General features: G+C 41.0%; 1 protein-coding gene and 1 long non-coding RNA gene across 2 annotated transcripts; both read left to right on the plus strand.

Annotated features, from left to right (window-relative positions):
* The first annotated feature begins 342 nt into the window (after positions 1-342).
* On the plus strand, positions 343-973 carry LOC127957847 (uncharacterized). The gene is made up of 2 exons (XR_008153868.1): positions 343-479; positions 610-973. It is a non-coding gene; the product is annotated as an uncharacterized LOC127957847 (long non-coding RNA).
* A 16,635-nt stretch (positions 974-17,608) lies between these two features.
* On the plus strand, positions 17,609-20,295 carry LOC127957838 (uncharacterized). Its single transcript, XM_052556542.1, has 4 exons — positions 17,609-18,059; positions 18,316-18,471; positions 18,563-18,655; positions 19,192-20,295. Exons 1-4 carry the CDS (start codon positions 17,907-17,909, stop codon positions 19,501-19,503), a joined length of 714 nt encoding a protein of 237 aa, XP_052412502.1. The 5' UTR covers positions 17,609-17,906; the 3' UTR covers positions 19,504-20,295.
* The last annotated feature ends 2,291 nt before the right edge of the window (positions 20,296-22,586 follow it).

Here is a 22,586-nt window from a genome sequence, read left to right on the forward strand (position 1 = left end):
ATTTATACCCATTGGCACGGGAAGTGGCTCAGGTATGTTAATCCACTAGCCAATTTTCATTGGCGTTTTCTCTTAAATTCAGAGATGATTGGCCTCCCAAGTGAGACCCCATATGTCGTTCAACATAACGTCTCCGTTCCCTCCCATCAGGGAACGAGGGTTACGTACATATCCGAGACGTTTTCTTGTATGCATAACTCAAGCAGAATGTCTGTGTTTCTCAGAGAACGTTTACAAGTTTCAATGCGATCATGTGGCACAGACACCTGGAGGAGGCGAGTCGGAGAAGAAGACCTCAGGTATCAACAGGCGCTGGTTCATTAGGCCGGGTTCACACTGCAAGTTTCAGCAGAGCAGAAGCAGCGCGTTAGCAGCAGGTAGGCAGAGCAGAAGCAGCGCGCGCCTATTTTGCTTTCACACCGGCAGCGGAGGCAGCGCGCAACTGAACAGCAGATTTTGGTCAGAGTGCTCTATAATGGGTACGTTCGCATTGCTTTATTTCCCATTTAAAATACATTTAAATAAAAAGACTAGGCAAGAAGCTTTTTTAATTAATAATTTAATTGTTACTTTTGTTGGATCTTTGTCATGTCTTTGTTTTCCGTGCAGTACGTGTTGTTGATAGAAGAAAGGCCATCGCGCTATATTTGTTATTAAGGAGACTAAAAAGACCCAGACTTTGGGTTCATCCCATTAACCGACGTAGGAGAGAACATGGTGCATATTACCATCTTGTCACTGGGTTTGTTTGCAATCAAATTTACCAAAAAACACCCTGAAAACCAATTTAATAAACGGTTTTAAATTATGTGTATAGTAAATGGTTCACAGCCTTGACTTCCTGCTCATCTTGAAATCAGCATTTACTTGTTTATTATATATGCATGTATCACCTGCTTTTGTTATTTGTGTGCTTATGTGTAATTTAGAAATTGTAAATAAATGGTTCCAATTGAATCAATTTTGAATCAAATATTGAGTTGTTTGCTCGTGTGCCAGCGAAAGCGTCAAAAACACTATAAAATTAATTACCATCTGCAATAAGAGCCGCTGCAACTTCATCCCATGCTTTTTCCTTCTCCTGCAAGTCTTTATAAAGTACATTGTGTGGATCATAAAGAACTTGATATTTCTCAACTTCCACAATGAGACGAGTGTCGTCCATTATTGTCTTTCCAGGTGCACTCTGAAGACCACCGCCTGTGACACCACGTGCTGTTGTTTATGATTGTTAGCACGACATCCGTTCTTCTGCCAATACATAGGCCTAGTTAAAAGAATAGGACAACTACTAATAATAAATAAATCTCCAAGGCTAAGCTAGCAATATAAATTATTTAAAGTTGTTTTTGTATTTCGGCAAAAAAAAGTCTATTTTTGGATAGAACTGTAAGTACTTTAACAGATTTTGTAAAAAAAATATATATATATATATTAAAAATAAAATTATAATAAAAAATAGAAAAATATGTGGTTTTAAATATCATACATTTATGTAATTTGCTAAGAACACAGTAGATATCATTAATGCAAATTTTGGGCAAATTTTCGTTTAAGTACATATGTATTTTGGCCATGATCATTTTGGCCATGGTCACTTTATCTTCTATACATATTTTTTTATATTAATTTCCTTTTCGTAACATACTCTAGTTCTTGTTAAAACACTCTAGATGTGCTTTTTTTGTGCAGTTAGAGCACTTTTTGTGTGAAATCATATTTATTTTGTCCATCAAAGGTGTACTTTCACTTTAACTGAGCGTCAGCAGCGCTGCAAAAATAGACCCAGCGCCGAAACGATCGCGGCACTGCTGCTTCTGCTCTGCTTCTGCAACGCTCTGCCGCGCAGCTTCTGCGTGCGGTGTGAACGCCCTCATCTGTTAACATAGGCACCGAAAAAAATACGCGCTGCTTCTGCTCTGCTGCAGCTTGCGGTGTGAACCCGGCCTTAGGACTGGATGCATGAACAAAAGCTTTTTTCACAATAACAGTTCAGAAAAAAAAGGTACAAAAGCTGTCACTGGACCCCAGTACCCGTTCAAAAGATACTTTAGATACTAATATGTGTTCCTGTAGCTCAATTGGTAGAGCACTGTGTTATCAAGGGCAAGGTTTGGGGTTCGATTCCTCGGGAACACATGATATGATATGTAAATTGATAGCCTGAATGCACTGTAAGTCGCTTTAGATAAAAGCGTCTGCTAAATGCATACATTTAATTTAATTTAATTTTAATATATGCACTTTAGATACATGGTCATATTTATTGTACTGCCTTTAATTTATGTTTATGGATATGATTGCACTTTTTTATATTTTAATACAATTAAACTGTGCTTAAAATGTACTTCAAAAATAAAGTCACAAGCTTTAAATTATTTTTTTAAGGTTTAAATATTTGCTGCTCCTCATGTTGTTTGAACCAGTTTGATGGTTTATTTTCAAAGGAACACAAAATTAAAATTTTCCATAAAAACTGTAGATAAACTCCCAAAAAATCCATTCAAAATCGATTTAAAAACAATAAAGTACTGTCATCCAAATCATGACTCCAGAATACAGTTTTGCATACACTTTTGCTAATATTTATCATGATTAATTGCATGAAAAAGTTTTTGTTTACATAATGTGTGTGTATATTTATTATGTATAGATGATGTGAAGTCAGGCTCTGAAGCAGGCAGGCTGAGGATACCACCGCTCAGGACAGCAACGCAGGGATGCAATGAGGGAACCAAACCGGCGGGATCCTGGAATCCGGAACGAAGAGTGAAGACCAGGAAGCACATGAACAGCCAGAACACCAGACTCACTGAAACAATCTGACAATACGGCTGGGTGAGAAACAGGTTTAAATAGTCCCGGTAATGAGTGCAGGAGGTGGCAGTGATCAGGGTGATAGGTAATCAGTAACCACACCTCCAACACAACCGCACGCACAGAAAAGGTGAGACAGTGAATTCATGAACTGTGACAGTACCCCTTTTTTTTTACATGGTGGGTTTTTGCTAAATGTGAGCCAATGTGAGCCAAAATCATCACAATTAAAAGAACCAAAGACTTAAACTACTTAAAAAAAATATATATATTTTTTTTTCTTCAAAAGATGTTTGAATGTTGGTGAGTTTGGTTCTAGTAAGAGGTTAAAATGCTGGTTGGTTTCCTTGTATTAATAATAGTGGTGGGCCGTTATCCTATCGAGTGAGATTCATGCCAAAACCTCACACACACACAAAATGTGTTTTACTCACACCCAACGATTCACAAACAAACTCAGTGTGGTTTGCAAATACAAAACATCACTCACAAACGAATGCATTTTGTTCTGCAAATAAAAAACGTAGCTATCAAACAAATACAGTACGTTTTACATATACAAAGAAACGTCTTCTTCAATGACAAAAATATCTTCCAAGTACAAACTAAAATCTTCCAAGTACAAAACAAAATCCTTCAAATACAAAACAAAATCCTTCAAGTACAAAACAAAATCCTTCAAGTACAAAACAAAATCCTTCAAGTATAAATCCTACAAGTACGAAACAAAATTCTACAAGTACAAAAACTGTCACGTGACTTTTGGCACAAATTTTCCGCCTTGCTGATCCACACGCAAATGCCTTCAGATCCACACACGTTAGTAAACTGTCATGTAATTCGCACTCCACAAAAGCAGGTGGCGCTGTTAGCGACTTGCTTGGCGCCGCCACCGACATGGAAACAGGAGAGAAGAAGAAACGCTAGTGTGAGGGACGTTTTGAACATGATGAGCGGCTAACAGGTGAGTTTCCAGTCATTGCTGGTGAAAAATCAGCCTGAAGGGGTTGTTATTCGCTATAACAACCGCCTCGCTATACATGATCCCACTTATTACATCGCTACCTACAAAATAAATAAATAATTTAACAAAATTTATTGATTTTAAAAACGATTGTAAAGAAAATAGTCCGTTACGCGTCCATACCAACGGTCTGTTTTTCATGGCAAGGGTGTGTTTAGACCTCCAAATCAACCCTGGTCTTCTCCTGCTAGTGTCTAATAGAATATAAAGGCTTTATTCCATGTCAAATCAGTCAGAATCCAGGAAAGTGGTTGCAGCAACATCTCAGATGAAGAGTTTTTCTATATTATATTTGAGTCCCAAAATCAAGGCCTGTAAAAATATTCATATTTTTTGTCAGTCCTTGAGATTGTCATTTTTATAGCATCAAAAACACTTATCAGAGAACCATGTTTGGGCACTAATATCTTAAAGTGTTATTCATAGCCTCACCAAACTTTGCAGGATGGAAGACAAACATGTTCTTAGTATAACTGAACCAGTTTGTACTGCATGTCTATTGAGATTCTACAAGGCCCTAGATTTGGGTAAATGGCTAAACCCCTGATACTGAGGGTATTATAAACTCATTTTCTGCATCCATATGATATCAATTATTACATTTTCTTAATCGTAATCATTATCATGTGTCATTATTTGAGGTCTCTATCACTAATGATATGTAATAATTGATAGCCTGATTGCACTGTAAGTCGCTTTGGATAAAAGAGTCTGCTAAATGCATAAATTTAATTTAAATTTAATTTAATTTAAATTCAATGGTCATGAAGATATTAAGAATGAACCAAAGTGTAGTTTTTGGTCATTTTACTGGTCATGTTCAGTTACACCAGCATTTTTGACCTCATACATTTTTCCTCTTTTCCCCTCTCTCTAGGAACTGCTTGCACAATGTTAGAGAGAATCCACACACGGCTCCAGCATATTGTCTGTCAGCAACCCCTTGACCTGGATTACCTTGAATTTGTGTGTTTTCAGGAGGCTGTTCTTTTTAGTGCTGCCTCTAACCAGGTTCTCATCCCAAAAGGCATTTTAGATGCACTCACAGAGCTGCACAAGTTGGTTAAAGGCGCGGTCACACTAGACTTTAAACATGCAAAATTATTTCAGACACCGCTGCGAAAATGGGCAGAGCAATAAAACGGTCTTTCCTCAATTATCACAACATGGATTAATATGTGCTTGTACTGTGTCTTTTGCGACGGCGTCTTATTATATTGTACTCTCTGTATCTCTCTATATAAATATATACACCCTAAGCAATAAACAATTATAAAACATCCACATTCAAATCTATCATCTGTTCCGGTTGACACTACAAACCATGCAGATACTTTATTTTATTTTTTATAATCTTTTAAATATGTATTATATAAAATAGGACGCTGCGCTACAACTAAAGTTATATAGCGCTTCCTTCATTTTTGAATTTGAATTTCTGTACAGAGAGGTCACGCAGTGACGTATCGATCTTCTACTGGTCCCACATCTTCACGTGATGCGAATTCGCAGGTCAGAGTTCACCAAATTTGAACTTTGGAATGCAGCGAAATGCGAAATTTTTCGCATGAGCTTGCGTTTCCGGTCTGACGCATTCGCATGCGTATGAATGGAAGTCAATGGAGAGAAAAGTGCAGTGTGACCGCCCCATAAGGAAGAGAAAACCAGGTCCCCATAGTAAAAAAAAAAAGAGAAAGATTGTTTTTTTTTTTGTTTGTTCCAACCCCCCAGATGTTTTAAGATTGTATTCACACTACAATAAAAAAAATAATACAATCTACATGTGTTTGGTTTGAACATTCATTACGACATTAAGAGAGCTGAAAGTCTTAAAGTCTGCTGCTAGCACTGCTTGAGGAAAGCTATTCTTCCTGCTGCCGCTGGCAGTCCTAACACGGGGCATGTCTGCTGGTCTGATTTGATTAAACAGAGAAAAATCAAACATTAGACCACCTCACTGATTCAGAAATATTTATTTGTGTTACTGTAACATCTTACAAACCAGTTATTAGCAGGGGCACTGTTCTGTAGATAAGTGTTCTTTTTGTATTTGTGCTGCATTATCATTGAATCAGGTCCTTTGCTGAGTACATTTTACTGTAAGCCTAGTAAGTGCTGGACATACTCCACAGTAAGTAGGTAGATGTCTGAGCCATGTGATTGGGAGTGTCCCAGGGGATTTATGGCTGCCCTTAGTGCTGCCATTTGTTCATCACTCAGTACATCGCCCATCTCAGGAACAGTGACACCATGGTGTGGCTCATCAGGCAGGCCACTGTCCTCCCAGTCCAAATGTGGTAGGTACAATACCTGAAAAGACATGTAAAGTGTTTATGTGGTTCTCAAACATTTTTACATCAAGGACCCGGAACACATTTGATAACATTTTGTAACAAACTCCAGAAATACACAATATTAATTCTGAGACTGAATAACATTACTTTCTTTGTCAATGTATGTTCAAATTAATGTCAATGGGATGCATTTTTTGGTAAAATTTATAAAGAAGTTTGTGGAAAAATAGTCTATTTCTAGAAAAAGTCAGAATTAAAAAGTTGTGTGTATTTATATATACCCCCCTGAACCTCCCTCAAGGACCAGTGCCATACCCATTGCCAAGTTTATTCTTACTGATTGAATATACTTTAATTCAAATAAAATCTTTGCACATACTTCATACGTATAGTTCTTTTTAGCAAGGGTTAAGGGTTATTAACAAGCAGGTTATGTCCTAATTTTCAGCTTTAAAAAAAATGCAGCACCCATGTATGCTGACAGCCTGCTGGTATGATATGGATGCAGAAAATGAGTTTATAATACCCTCAGTATCAGGGGTTTAGCCACTTACCCAAATCTAGGGCCTTGTAGAATCTCAATAGACATGCAGTACAAACTTTGGTTCAGTTATACTAAGAACATGTTTGTCTTCCATCCTGCAAAGTTTGGTGAGGCTATGAATAACACTTTAAGATATTAATGCCCAAACATGGTTCTCTGATTGTGTTTTTGATGCTATAAAAATGACAATCTCAAGGACTGACAAAAAATATGAATATTTTTACAGGCCTTGATTTTGGGACCCAAATATAATTTCTAATTTCTAGACCAAGATGGCGGCGCGAACACATCGCGAGGCTCAGCGTCTCTCCAGTTTTTGCAATTTTGCAGTATTATTCCTGCTCATCTCGGGTCTGTTCGTACTGAACAGCTTTGCTTTAACATCATACACCCGACAGGAGCTTTTGGATATCGGTGAGGACTTTACCAACAGTTTTATCACCAATCTTCGACTCATCCCTGAGATCGCTAGAACAACCGAGGCTTCGCACTCTACCCGGCCGGGCGGAAGTGCTCGCAGGCGGCGTCGAGATCGTAAACAAAGGCGGGGGAAGCGCGGAGGTCTAAGAGCCAAGCTAAAGCTAACACCGCTCCGGCTCTCTTTACCCAGCATTTTCCTCGCTAATGTGCGGTCACTGGTGAACAAAATGGATGAGTTACGACTCCGCATCACCCACAGTAAGCGACTTATGGACTGCAATGTCATGGTTTTCACGGAAACATGGCTACACAGCGACGTACCCAACAATGCTATTGAGCTAGCAGGACGCTACACGCTCCGGGCAGATAGAACGGCAGATGACTCCGGCAAGACAAGAGGTGGTGGATTGTGCATTTATGTCAACAAAGCTTGGTGTACGAACACTGTCATTGTTGGGAGACACTGCTCAGCTAACCTAGAGTTTCTCATGGTTAAATGTAGACCTTTTTATCTGCCACGGGAGTTCACTTCCACCATAATAACCGCAGTCTATATTCCACCGGATGCTAATGCCAAGCTTGCTTTGCACGAACTTCATGCAGCCATTAGTAAACAACAGACTGCTCACCCAGAGGCTGCTTTTATTGTCGCGGGTGATTTTAATCACTGCAAATTAAAAACAGTACTCCCCAAATTTCACCAGCATGTTTCCTGCCACACCAGAGGAGACAAAACTTTGGATCATGTTTATACAAACATCAATGGAGCTTACATCGCGAGCCCCCTCCCCCACCTCGGACAGTCTGATCACCTTTCTTTGTTTCTCACCCCTAAGTATTCACCCCTCATCAACCGTGTGAAGCCATCAGTGAGGACCATCAAAGTGTGGCCAACTGGAGCAGACTCTTTACTTCAAGACAGGTTTCAACACACTGACTGGAGTATGTTTGCTTCACAGGCTGCCTGTGGCTCTCACACGGACATTGATATCTACACCTCCTCTGTACTGGATCACATCAACTCCACCATTGACAGTGTAACAACAGAAAAACAGATAACAACATACCCTAATCAGAAGCCATGGATGAACAAGGAGGTTCGACTTCTGCTGAAAGACCGCAACGCTGCCTTCAGGTCAGATGACACTCAGGCCTACAGTAAATCCAGGGCTAACCTGAAAAGGGGCATCAAAAAGGCCAAGTACTGCTACAAGCTGAAGGTAGAGGAACACTTTTCCAACTCTGACCCCCGACGCATGTGGCAGGGCATCCAGATCATCAGTGACTACAAGTCAAGCAACTCCACACCAACAGTCACGGACGTCTCCTTCCTTAACGAGCTAAATGACTTTTATGCTCGCTTCAACAGCGACAGCAAGGAGATGGCCACCAAAATCTCACCCTCAGCAGACCACCAACCCCTTAAACTCACCTCCACAGATGTCCACACTGCACTGAGCCGGATCAACGCACGCAAGGCTGCTGGCCCGGATGGCATTCCTGGACGTGTGCTTAGGGCATGTGCAGAGCAGCTTGCAGGGGTCTTCACAGACATTTTCAACCTGTCCCTCACCCAAGCAACTGTGCCAACATGTTTTAAGTCCACATCCATTGTGTCAGTACCGAAACACTCCTCCCCAACGTGCCTGAATGACTATCGCCCCGTAGCACTCACACCCATCATTATGAAGTGCTTCGAGCGACTGGTCCTAGCACACCTCAAAGACTGCCTCCCACCCACACTGGACCCACACCAATTTGCCTACCGCAGAAATAGGAGCACAGAGGATGCAGTATGTACAGTGCTGCACTCTGCACTCACACACCTGGACAATAACAACACGTATGTTAGGATGTTGTTTGTTGACTTCAGTTCAGCATTTAACACCGTCATTCCCTCCAAGTTGACCACAAAACTTGAAGACCTGGACATCAACACCTCCCTCTGCAACTGGATTATGGACTTTCTGACCAACAGGCCTCAGCATGTTCGGTCAGGTCACACCCACTCCACCACCATCACACTTAACACTGGCGTACCACAGGGCTGTGTGCTGAGCCCATTCCTCTACTCCCTTTACACCCACGACTGCAAGCCTGTGCATGGATCCAACTCCATCATTAAGTTTGCAGATGACACCACGGTGATTGGCCTCATCAGTGACAACGATGAGACTGCCTACAGGGAGGAGGTACAGCACCTGGCCACATGGTGCGCTGACAATAACCTGCTCCTTAACACCAATAAGACAAAGGAGCTCATTGTGGACTTCAGGAAGAAGAATGGAAGCACGCATGACCCCATCCACATTAACGGGCTGGCTGTTGAACGTGTCTCCAGCTTCAAGTTCCTGGGAACCACCATCTCGGAGGAACTGTCCTGGGCCACAAACACCTCCAACCTGGTCAAGAAGGCTCACCAGCGCCTTTTCTTCCTCAGGACACTGAAGAAGAACCAGCTGTCTTCATCCATCCTGGTGAACTTTTACCGGTGTGCGATCGAGAGCATCCTGACCAGTTGCATCACAGTTTGGTATGGGAGCTGCTCAGTGGCTGACCGCAAGGCACTGCAGAGGGTGGTGAAAACTGCCCAGCGCATCACAGGGACACCACTTCCTGCTCTTGAGGACATCCAGAGGAAACGCTGTCTACGTCGAGCTCGCAGCATTCTGAAGGACTCCTCTCACCCTGACCACAGACTGTTTAACCTCCTCCCCTCCGGGAGGCGTTTCAGGAGCCTCCGAACAAGGACCACAAGATTCAGGAACAGCTTTTTCCCTAAAGCTGTCTCCTTGCTGAACTCTGCCCTCTGACACCCCTCAATACCCCCCACACCACACACATAGACTCCTCCCCCTCTTCAACACTGTGACTGATTTATTTATTTATTCACAACAAGCAAAAAACAGTAACTTGTTATTACTTGCACTACTGTCTGTTCATCCAGGAACACTGTACAATCCATTTGCACATTGTAATATTTTTTCTATGCACTTTACTGTCCATTGCAATACTGTAAATTATGTTCATAGTTCTGCCTATAGTGTACATACACTTTTACATAGCCCATCTGTATAGTATGTTCATAGTACACCTATCTGTATATCTTGCTTATAGTATTTAATATCTGTAAATTATGTCCATAATACTTACCTGTATAGTTATTGTACATATTATAGACCTTTATTCTGTACTTACTGCTTATTGCACTTCTGGTTAGATGCTAACTGCATTTCGTTGCCTTGTACCTACATGTGCAGTGACAATAAAGTTGAATCTAATCTAATCTAATCTAATAATATAGAAAAACTCTTCATCTGAGATGTTGCTGCAACCACTTTCCTGGATTCTGACTGATTTGACATGGAATAAAGCCTTTATATTCTATTAGACACTAGCAGGAGAAGACCAGGGTTGATTTGGAGGTCTAAACACACCCTTGCCATGAAAAACAGACCGTTGGTATGGACGCGTAACGGACTATTTTCTTTATCGGAAGCAATACAATCGTTTTTAAAATCAATAAATTTTGTTAAAGTATTTATTTATTTTGTAGGTAGCGATGTAATAAGTGGGATCATGTATAGCGAGGCGGTTGTTATAGCGAATAACAACCCCTTCAGGCTGATTTTTCACCAGCAATGACTGGAAACTCAACTGTTAGCCGCTCATCATGTTCAAAACGTCCCTCACACTAGCGTTTCTTCTTCTCTCCTGTTTGCATGTCGGTGGCGGCGCCAAGCAAGTCGCTAACAGCGCCACCTGCTTTTGTGGAGTGCGAATTACATGACAGTTTACTAACGTGTGTGGATCTGAAGGCATTTGCGTGTGGATCAGCAAGGCGGAAAATTTGTGCCAAAAGTCACGTGACAGTTTTTCGTACTTGTAGAATTTTGTTTTGTACTTGAAGGATTTTGTTTTGTACTTGAAGGATTTTGTTTTGTACTGGAAGGATTTTGTTTTGTATTTGAAGGATTTTGTTTTGTACTTGAAAGATTTTAGTTTGTACTTGGAAGATATTTTTGTCCTTGAAGACATACGTTTCTTTGTATATGTAAAACGTACTGTATTTGATTGATAGCTACGTTTTTTATTTGCAGAACATAATGCATTAGTTTGTGAGTGATGTTTTGTATTTGCAAACCACACTGAGTTTGTTTGTGAATCGTTGGGTGTGAGTAAAACACATTTTGTGTGTGTGTGTGTGAGGTTTTGGCATGAATCTCACTCCATAGTTATCGCCGTTAACGTGCTGCGTTAACGCGAGACTCTTATCGGGCGATAAAAAAAATATCGCAGTTAATCTATTCTCAAAGTTGGGTTGGGAGCTGGGTCTAAGCGAGCTATGATGACTTTCACCTTGATATTTCATATAACCGACTGGTTGAGGCCAGCCTAACGGACAGCGACACTGAACCGAGCTCTCTTCTGCAAATTTCTCCTCAAAGTCCCTCCTGCACCGGAACAAACAAATACAAATCGCAGTTTGAAACAAACAACAAAATGTGAAAGAGCCCGATTCAGTACTCGCGGTGTTCTGGTGTTCAGGGCTCACGCAGAGAAAGGCGTCTCGAGACGCTAAAAATAAGTGTTTTCATGTGTTTTGATCAAAACACTTGAACATCGAATTTGCTTATTTTTGCTCTAGTGCCGACAAATACATACGAAATATGTCAAAATATCCACCTTAGAAATTATTCTCGAAAAAACTGTCAGTTATTTCTTAAGTGAAAGTAAACAGTTGAGGAAAATGTGATGTGTATTATATTGGATGCGTTCATCGTCTCTTAAAGTGACAGCGCCTAATTTAGCTACTGGCTGCTGTAATGTTAATCCAAGAAAATGAAAATGAAAATTATTCACTGCTCTTGACTACTTTGTAGTTTTAACAGTCAAACCAAAAACTATTCAGACACCAGATATATTTTTTGATACACTGAAAAAAGTGCAACAGCCCTGTCATTACTCTAAAGCACATTTTATACTTAATCCGACTTAAATTATTTAATTTTCTGTCTTGTTCTTGAGCTTAAGTAAATTATTTACTTAAATTTAAAGTAAATCTAAGTTCCTCTTCAGGAACTCGAGCTGCGTCGAGAACGATTGGGGAACGCCCCCAGCATGGCGTCTCTGAATCATGTATGTAATCAGTCCAATGGATGGGCGAGACGTCATAGGCGGGTGACGTCAGAGACCAGGAAGCATAAAAGCCGGAGAAACACAGCCGGCACCAGCCTTTCTGTCTTCAGCAAGCGCTCTCTGTGTGTCTGTATTGTTCAAGAAACTTTACGTTTGTGAGTCTTATTTAGTGTTGTTTGTCATCCCAAGTATGCCAAAAGCACCCTCCAAGACCAAACACAAAATGGGCGAAGGCAAGCAGCGTTTCAGACTGTGTGTTCCTCCCTGTCCTCGCTATATCTCAGGCGGGGATACACACAGTTTGTGCGTTGTTTGCCTGGGAGCGGAGCATGCAGAGTCGGCTCTCGAGAGAGGCGACTGCCCGCAGTGCGAGCGGCTTGCCCTGCATGTTCTCCGTTCCCGGAGGGCTCTCTTCACCGAGGGAGCCTTCGCTAGCGTTCCCCGCGGCGCTGGTCCCGCTTCTGCCGAGGCGGAGCGGCGATCTCGCTCGTGGGGTTCGCAGTTGGATTTGGCAGAGGGAATGGAGACGGGCGAGTCCCTATCTTCTTCCTCACCTGCCAGATCCAGCGCCCGCTCTCAGGGATCGGGCGCGCTCCGGCGCTACTTCTCCCCGGGGAGCGGGCTCGGCGCTTCATCTATCTTCCTCCGAGGAGGTTGATGTGGTGAATGTCGCTGAGGATTCACCCCCTAAATCGCCCCAGTATGAGAAGCTTTTGGAGGTGGTTACTCGTGCTGTGGCCAAGTTAAACATCGAATGGCCAGCCGAGAAAAAGGCTGAACCGCAGAAAAGTAAACTTGATGAGCGTTTTCTGCGAACTAAGCCGCCACCTCCGCGCCGAAGCCTGCCTTTTTTTTCCCGATTTGCACGCCGAGGTGTGTAAATCGTGGGAAAAACCCTTCTCGGCCCGCGTCTTCATCCCCGCTTCTGATCACTACGGCAGCGTAGCGGGGACGAATGAGCGCGGTTATAAGGCGATGCCCCGGGTTGAACAGACGCTCGCGAGCTATCTGTCTCCCGGCGCGGCATCGTCATTAAAGGCTCCGGCGCTGCCCTCCAAGCCGCTGCGCACAACATCAGCGCTGGTGGGCAAGGGGTACTCGGCAGCGGGTCAGGCTGGTGCGTGTCTGCACACCATGGCGGTGTTACAGGCGTACCAAGCCGATCTGCTGAGAGATTTAGATGAGCAAGAGCACGTGAGATCTGAGGATATTACGGAGCTCAGGAGGACCGCTGATTTGTCTCTACGCGCTACCAAAGAGACCGCTCGTGCTATTGGGCGGTCCATGGCAGCAATGGTAGCAGCAGAGAGACATTTGTGGCTCACCCTGTCTGACATGAAAGAAAAGGACAGGGTTTGTCTCATGGACGCCCCGCTTGTGTCCTCGGGCCTGTTCGGCGACGCTGTTAATTCTGTCGTCGACAGGTACCAGGAGGCTCGCAAGCAGGCGGCGGCGTTCCAGCGGTTCCTCCCACGTCGCTCTCTAAATCCGGAGGCTGCCGGGCGGGGGCAGCCTTCGCCGAGTACCAGCTTCTCATACAGGGAGGCACAAAAACAGAGTGTCGCCTCACGTGCTCCTCCAGCTAAGCGGAGCCGTGGGTCCAGACGACGCTCTGGGTCGGGGGCCTCTAAGTCTAAGAGAACCACTTATCTGGGCGTGGTGTGGGATTCGACCACGATGCAGGCACGATCGAGTCGATCCTCGCCGCAGTCGCGAGAGTGAGAGAAGGCCAGTCACTCACTGTCAAGCGGTTTCAAAAACTGCTGGGTCTGATGGCAGCTGCGTCCAACGTGATACCTCTTGGCCTGCTGTACATGAGACCCCTACAGTGGTGGCTCAAGACCAAGCAGTTCTCCCCGAGGGGAAACCCACTTCGCATGATCAAGGGCACGCGGCGCTGCCTACGTGCCTTGGATATGTGGAGGAAGCCTTGGTTCTTGTCTCAGGGCCCGGTGTTGGGAGCTCCTTGTCGCCGCGTGATGCTAGCGACGGACGCGTCCCTCATCGGCTGGGGTGCGGTCATGAGTGGCCACCCTGCCCGCGGTCTGTGGAGTGGTCGCCATCTGACATGGCACATCAATTGCCTAGAGATGCTAGCGGTCTATCGAGCATTGAAATATTTCCTCCCAAACCTGAGAGGTCACCATGTGTTGGTGCGCACCGACAACACAGCGGTGGTCTCTTACATCAACCACCAAGGAGGTCTGCGCTCACGCCGTCTAAACAAACTAGCGTACCAGATCCTTGTGTGGGCCCAGGACAAATTTCTCTCGCTCAGAGCGGTTCACATTCCTGGGCATATGAATATGGGAGCAGACTTCTTGGTGCGGAGACCGCCAGCTCGACCCAGTTAACTGCCCGATTGGTACAGTGCTGGAGTTCCTGCAGGCCCGTTTCTCCGCAGGGTTGACCCACTCCACCCTGAAGGTCTACGTGGCGGCCATTGCGGCCTACCACGCCCCTCTCGGTGGCCAGTCAGTGGGCAGACACCCTCTTGTTACACGTTTCCTCCGCGGTGCGCTGAGGCTGAGGCCTCCAGTACGTTCTCGTGTCCCCACATGGGACCTGGCCGTGGTGTTAGAAGCTCTCTGTAGGCCGCCCTTCGAGCCTATTGAGGAGATCTCTGATCGCCTTCTCTCTATTAAAACTGTCTTCTTGTTGGCGATTTCTTCTCTCAAGAGAGTTGGGGACCTGCAGGCCCTCTCTGTGGCCCCTTCTTATATAGACTTTGCGCCCGGTCTGGCTAAAGCTTTCCTTTACCCTCGTGCGGGGTATGTCCCTAAGGTTCCCTCCTCTACACCACGGCCTGTCGTACTCCAGGCCTTCAGTCCTCCTCCCTTCAGGGAGCCAGACCAGAAGAAGCTTAATTGTATGTGTCCAGTGCGAGCATTGGACACATACATCCACAGAGCTGCCCTGTGGAGAAGGGCGGACCAGTTGTTTGTTTGTTATGGTCCCCCTAAGAGAGGTCTTCCTGCTCAGCCGGTGGATAGTAGATGCTATTTCTCTTGCATATGAGTCCTCTGACCTCCCCTCCCCCCTGGGGGTCAAGGCTCACTCCACTAGAAGTGTTGGGGCCTCCAAGGCCTTCCTAGCAGGTGTCTCTATGCATGATATCTGCGAGGCTGCGGGGTGGTCCACGCCCTTGACCTTTGTAAGATTTTACGGTCTAGATTTACGAGCCGCTCCAGGCCCCTCTGTTCTCTCGTCCTAGTTGTGCAGTTTCCCACACTGGCAGAGATTTGTAAGTCTGGCGGCGTGGGCATTCTCGTTCCCCAATCGTTCTCGACGCAGCTCGAGTTCCTGAAGAGGAACGTCTAAGGTTACGTATGTAACCCTGGTTCCTCGAAGGAACGAGACGCTGCGTCGCAGTGCCACACTTCCGACATCTCTGGCCGGCGCTTGCTTCATCCTTTGAGGCTGGTGCCGGCTGTGTTTCTCCGGCTTTTATGCTTCCTGGTCTCTGACGTCACCCGCCTATGACGTCTCGCCCATCCATTGGACTGATTACACACATGATTCAGAGATGCCACGCTGGGGGCGTTCCCCAATCGTTCTCGACGCAGCGTCTCGTTCCTTCGAGGAACCAGGGTTACATACGTAACCTTAGACGTTTTGTTGGTTTAATTTAAACTATTTGCTACACATCAAATCAATAATTTTGCGTTCTGTGTAAACCACGTGACCACTGACGTAATGGAGGTTGGGTTTGAGAATTTTACGATCGACGGCCATCTTGTTTTCCTCGCATCCAGACTGCGGCTGAAAGCAGTTCCACAATATCGGTGAGTAACTATACAAAAAAAGCTTTAATTTACTGTAACTGCATCTGATAAATATGTAATGTTATATGGTGCTTTTGAATAAGTTAACTGTTTTATGGGTGTGTTTTGTCATATGTACATACACCCACGCATCTTTAATTGGGCGGATTGCATGAAGTTACTGACACGTTAGAGTGATCAAAGAAGCATGGATCAATGAAAAATTAAGAGCTTGATTATTTTAAAACCGCTATTAGCTGCGAAACAGAACTGAAATTGTTAATCCCACAACAGCTTTCTGTGCTTGTACACTGGAGGCAAGCGCACGACGAGACCCACAGCGTCAGTACTGTCTCCTGACGTTTGAATAGTAAAATATATACACAAAATATGTCGTAAATTTCCGTCTTAATGAGCTTAAATATAACACAGTGACTTATGAATTAAGAGAGTGTAAACTTTTGGGAGTACATTAGATTTGAGTCAATACACTGAGAAAAAGTGCACAAGGCATGTCATTACTCTAAAGAACTCAAAACATTACATTTTCTGTCTAGCCATCAGTGTTATGTAAATATTTGGTCAATTTAAAATTAAAATAATGTATTGTTAGTGTAAAGTATACATTTCTGTAAATTGAAATTTAAAATATTGGTTCCCATTGTCACGTGATTTATAACGTAATCCATGGTCGTTCGTGAGGACGTTCAGCATTCCGCCATCTTGTTAAACCGCATGGATGAACTCGGCGTGGTAAAACGTGAATAAAGAAAATTGGTAAGTAATTTTAAACGTACGTCTGGGCCATATTATTAACATTATACTTGTATGATTTCATAAAATGTTATGTTGTACTGGTGTTTTACATACTGTTAGTATTAACATAATAGTTTGACTGCTCTAACTCGTTTAGAATGGTTACACGTTTCCCTCATTACAATGTTAAACCGAGTGGAAATAAAATAATACAAGAAAACTGCTTGAGGTGAGATGGATTGATATTGAAACATAGTATAAAGACTGTTTCGGGTATGCTGGAGTGCAATACTGTACAGCTAGTTACATGTATAAAGTACATGCACGCTTCAGACACTTGTATAGACTTAACGTTTTTATGAAGGTATATATTATGAAGATTTTTATTGATTTATGAAACTCGTGTTCGCAAGTTATTTGCTCCGCTTACTTGTATGGTCTCTCATTTATGATTAACATTAGCTTTACATGAAGGCCCAAACACATGTCTTTAGTGACATGCCTAAACACTTATTTTAAATCATTGTGTCGACCAGCATACTCGCAAAGAAGTGATCTGTTTATGTGAGCCAGGTGGTTAATTCACTTTGTCTTTTGTAGGACGGGGTAGGCCTGCTGCTGAACAACAATTAGGACAGGTTTTGAATAATCCAGTCACATGAAAAAGTAATTTGCACCATTTAATGTTTGCTTTGGAGGATAAGTTTTGTTATTTATCTTTCTTCTCTCCTATGCTCTACCTCACCATTCTCATTGGCTCAATGTGGAAATGCAAAGATTGTGGTGTCTCCAAAGCCAAGCGTTCTGAGCTTCTCAAACATTTTAAGCTTGATCATAGGAATGTTGGACATCGTCATCCTTATCCTTGCGTTTATTCAGACTGTCCTTGTTCATTTAAAACTTGGAGTTCTCTGAAGAGCCATGTGTCAAGGAGGCATCCTCAGCATCCCTCTCAAAAAGATGAATTGACAACTTATAAATGCTTGCTTTGTGAATACAAACACACATCATCATTTAAAGACTATTTCCATCATATTGGGCAGCACCTGAAAAATAATGAAACTGTTCCTTGTGTCTTTAGTGACAGTTGAAAGGTCTCGGATACCCTGAGTATTTGGTAAATTCTCTGAAAACCAAAGCCTCAGACCATGCTTTTCCAGCAAAAAATGTTAAACGACCTAAACGTGGTGAGGCCAATCATATCCCATCCCTACCTATTGGAGAGACAAGAGATTGTGGAAAACCAACCTAGTGTTCAAGATCTGCAAGAAAGATGGCCAGCTCTGTTTCAACAAGAGGAGGTAAAAGCATTTATTTTATTAAAATTTTTTAAAATGTACTAAAACTTTAAAATGACTTAAATTGGAATTACCATAGGTTTTACCATTGGAGTTTAGTATGTAGTGTTTTTGAAAATGTCTTGGATGCCCTAATTATATGTTTTGTTGTTTAATGCATTGTGTGCATATGTCTTTTACAACTAGTTCTCAAAGTAAAATCGTTTTTTTTTTTTTCTCTCTCTCCAAGAAGTATATTTTCTGTTTCTCTTTCTTACAGATTAATGCAGAATATTTTCGCATCACAACCTTACCTTTACAATCAAGATTTATGGCCTCTTTGGACAGACAGAGCTCTCAGCTTCTCCAGGTTATTAGGAGCAAAGGTGGAGCCCTCCGTGAAAAAACCAAGGACACTATTAAAGTTATGGATCAGGTATTGGTTACATGCAAACAAATTTGCTTGTGGCGATCAATTTAGTAGTGTATTGGTCTAATAAAAACAATACATCTTGAACATTTTGTAGAGTTTGGACATAGACATCAGAAGAGAGTGCCTGCTGAAGTGCCTGATCACATACCTTGGTGAAGATACAAGCTGTCTGATCAAAGAATACCAGGTAATGTAGACAATGTAAACTACTGAAATCTTCTACAACCATGTTTGCCTTAAAGTTATATTTCACTACCAAATCAACATTTCCCTATGTTTTACTCGCCCTCAAAGCATCCTAACTAAATTTTGATTTGGTAGTGACATATCACTTTATAGTAGTAATTGTGTTATCATTTACACATCAGCCTGTGTGACTTTCTTCCACGAATATGTCTGATTATCTACAATGGTCAACACATTGTACGGGCGTTTGCTTGTACAAAGTGTTTAAAAGCATTTTCAAAGCTAAAGAAAGTGTAAAAGTACGTCTTCACCCAAAAATAGTAATCACTTACTCTACTTTTGCAATAAGCCGTTTACATTTTATTTTTATGCTGGACACAAATGAAGACATTTTAATGAAAGTTAGCAACAGATGTTTGGGCTCTACATTGATCTCCATAGTAGGAAAGCTAAATAAATTTTGTAATTTTCAGATGAAGGGATATTTTTTTTTTTTTTTTTCACAGTCCCTGAATTTACTCTCTCCTATGTTTTTAGGCTGACCAGAGGGAGGAAGCAGAGAGAGAATTTGAAAAGACCACCATGGCGTTTTTTGTGATCCGTGAAACTGATGCTCTTAGTCGTGCACTGGACATTTCCATTGTCATTGACGGTGTGGAAGTACTCAATGAGTTGCCCTCTGTTGCATGTGCCTGTGCTATGATGTTTGGACTCATTTATGCACTGAACTTAAAATATCCTGAAGGACTCAAATACACCTTTGAGGCCTTTCAAAAAATAATCATGGACATAGAGAGTAAGCAGATGAGCCAAAGGGTGCAGAACCTCTCTTCAAAGCTGCAGGAATGAATTTGTTTCCTTTGACTCAGCTACAGTGTTCTGCTGATGCTACATTTCTTTGAAGATGTTGGACCGTATAAATCCTTTTATACAAAGTTAACTGTACTACTGTTTACTAAACCGGATTTGTTTTATCTTGGTTAAATTGTGTTTTATCTAGGGTCAATTAAATAGCTTACCCAAAAATAAAAATTCTTACGTTGTTTAATCATCCTTAAGCTATTCAAGTATTTAACTTTACATTTGGTTCAGAGACATTTCGACAATTATGAGAGAAGTTTCATTTTTGGGTAAACTATTCCATGAAGGTGAAAATTTATTTTTAAATTTCAATTTATTTTTTTATTTCTACCATTGGCTAATTTGGTAGGTGTTTTATTAAAAGTGTTTTGTTTTACACTGCCCAATTTAAAGCAGTTTTTGGGCCAAACTTGTTTTAACTTCTAAAGGTTTGATTTGTGTAGTCAGTTCTGATTGACAGTTCATGGAAATGATTACAGAATTTTAAATGTTTGATTGTGTAGTCAGATCTGATCAGATCGTTCATGGAAAGATTGTATGTTTCTCTTCGAAACCATAACTGATTCTTATGGTGAATTTACATTGTATCCAGTGTGTCAATGCACAATGTGTTTTTATAAAAATTCTATACACATTGTAGAAATGTTTTATGACAAAAATTGTCAAGTTTATGATGTGTTTATATTGTTAGACAGTGTGTATTTGTATCAGGATACTGTACACATTGTAAAAAAAAAAATGTTGTATTATGACAAAATAAATTGTCAAATGTTTGATGCTTGAAGTCATTCATCTTAGTTGATAAAATTACACATTCTGAAAGTATTTTTTTTTTCATATTATATCAATATTTTAAATTGTATTTGTTTGGATATTTGGTTAGATAGAAAGTAAAATAATTAAGTTAATACAAAGAAAAAACATTAAGACAAAGTATAATTTGAGATTTCATTGAACTTAAAAATATTATTTGATTTTGAGATACTTTTTGCTTTGGCTAAGCAATAGATAGTTAATTATTTTCAAAGTAAAAATTTTAAGTTGATAAAAAGTAAAGTAATTAGATGTAACAAGTTGACGCAATTTTTTTTACTTTGATCCAATGAAACACTTTTTTCAGTGTATATATAGCAAAATTGTAATAATGTGAGAAATGTTGAAGGTGTCTGAATAAATGTAGGCTTGATTGTATATTTCATTTTTACATTGAAGACTATCCAGTGCTTTTTTACATTTAATTATTTGGTTTCTGTACCTTGACGCCTACAAACTTGAGAAAACCTTAAACATTGTGTAAATAGCACAAATAAATAAAAATAAACAAACATACAAATTAGACAATTTCAAACAGGGCCCACTGGTACAACCTTCACCGGGTCGCCGCTAGTGCAATGTGGAATTAGTTTACAGCTTTTTCAAGCAGTTTGTGATGCATTTTGGAAACAGGAGATGTACATTTCTAATGCACCACCTAGCTTGATAAACCCCTTCTCAAAGACTTACTGTTTGTCAATTTTATTTGGGTAACACACATATTCTGAATGCCGTCGGCAGAATTCGAATGAGCCATTTTAATCTAGATTAATCTAGATTAATTTCAAGATCACAGTGAGATTAATCTAGAATAAAAAAATTAATCTATGCCCACCTCTAATTAATAAATTAAAAAAAATGTTCACTATTGTGCTAAGAAGTCTCTGGGTTAATTTTACACTGTTTCCCTTGGTTTGGTTTTTAGTCTGCATGTGAAAGCGATTTTCCCCTTTTCCCTTTCCCATTTAAATGTGTTTGATCTTATTCAATCTTATTTTCTGTCTTTCATGCAGACCTTATTTATTCTCTCTTCCAGCTTCTGTGATTTACTTTGGAAATGAAGTTCAGGTAAAAATCAGTCTTATGCAACCTGGTTAATGACAATCAACTTCCCAGTCTCGTCCACTTTGCAGCTTATTTCAAACAAATGAAAATCTAGATCACTAAAAGACAATTCATGATGTAAGACAGCATCTTTTACATTTACATTTTTTACTTGAGTCATTTAGCAGACACTTGTATCCAAAGCGGCTTACAAAAGAGGAATGAGCAATGGCATACAAGTGCTATAACAGTGCAAATAGCAAGGGCTTTTTAAATACTATAATAAAAAATAAAAATAAAAAACAGATAGAATAGAAAAAGAATAAAGCATGTTTTAGAGGTCTTTTTTGCTTTTGTTAATTGTATAACTAATAAAAACAAAACAAATGAGTACAAACATATTAGAAAAGCTAGTGTTAGTTTTTTTTTTTAATGAAAATAATTAGAATAGAAAGTTCTAGAGGTAGAGGATCAAATAAAGATGGAAGAGATCTGTTTTTATGTGTTTTCAGTCGATTCTTGAAGATATGGCTAAGAACTCAGCTGCTCAGATTGAGTCGGGCAGGTCATTTGTTTGTAGTTTGTACTGCAATTATACTAAAAGTGAACTTCTAGGTAAACTGACAGTTTATTAATTAAATACTTTGTACACTTTGAAGTATAGTCTCAGTAAACGACTAGTTTATTAGTTTTATACTGCAAGTATACTCATAAGTTTTCGTTAAGTGAACTTTACATCATACTTTAAGTATACTACTACTGTCCCAATTTAGGTTTCAATTTGTATATATTTTGTTAAATGAATATCTGAACATAGAAAACATCAAAAGAAATAACAGGGTATCTGCTTCTTAACAAAAATATTTTATTCTAGCTTCATAAATTCTTTTTTATAAACACTTTAATGTAGGTATGTTAAAAAAATAAAGAAAGAAATAACATTTTGAACAAAAAGCTGAAAAAAGACTATAAATTGGATTCAGAATGATAATCAAATGTAAATGGAGTCATTCAACACCCCAAAGCTTGACTGTAATTATTACCTCTTCATCGGTTGACAATTTATTCCATAACATTACAGTTTTGATGCTGTTTCATGTCAAATAATCGTGTTACATGTGTTAGTGTCTGTTGTTTGTTTTTTCTTCTTCACTTGTGTTTTTTTTTTTTGGGGGGGGGGAAATTCTGTGCATAAGATGTGTACTAGCACCCTC

This window comes from Carassius gibelio, chromosome B5 (genome assembly GCF_023724105.1).
Source record: "Carassius gibelio isolate Cgi1373 ecotype wild population from Czech Republic chromosome B5, carGib1.2-hapl.c, whole genome shotgun sequence".
NCBI lineage: Eukaryota > Metazoa > Chordata > Actinopteri > Cypriniformes > Cyprinidae > Carassius > Carassius gibelio.

Coding starts and splice junctions, on each gene's coding strand:
- LOC127957838 (XM_052556542.1), top strand. CDS start 17,907: ATGCTTTTCCAGCAAAAAATGTTAAACGACCTAAACGTGGTGAGGCCA. Junction 18,060..18,315: donor CTCTGTTTCAACAAGAGGAG/GTAAAAGCATTT, acceptor TCTTTCTTACAG/ATTAATGCAGAATATTTTCG. Junction 18,472..18,562: donor CTATTAAAGTTATGGATCAG/GTATTGGTTACA, acceptor AACATTTTGTAG/AGTTTGGACATAGACATCAG.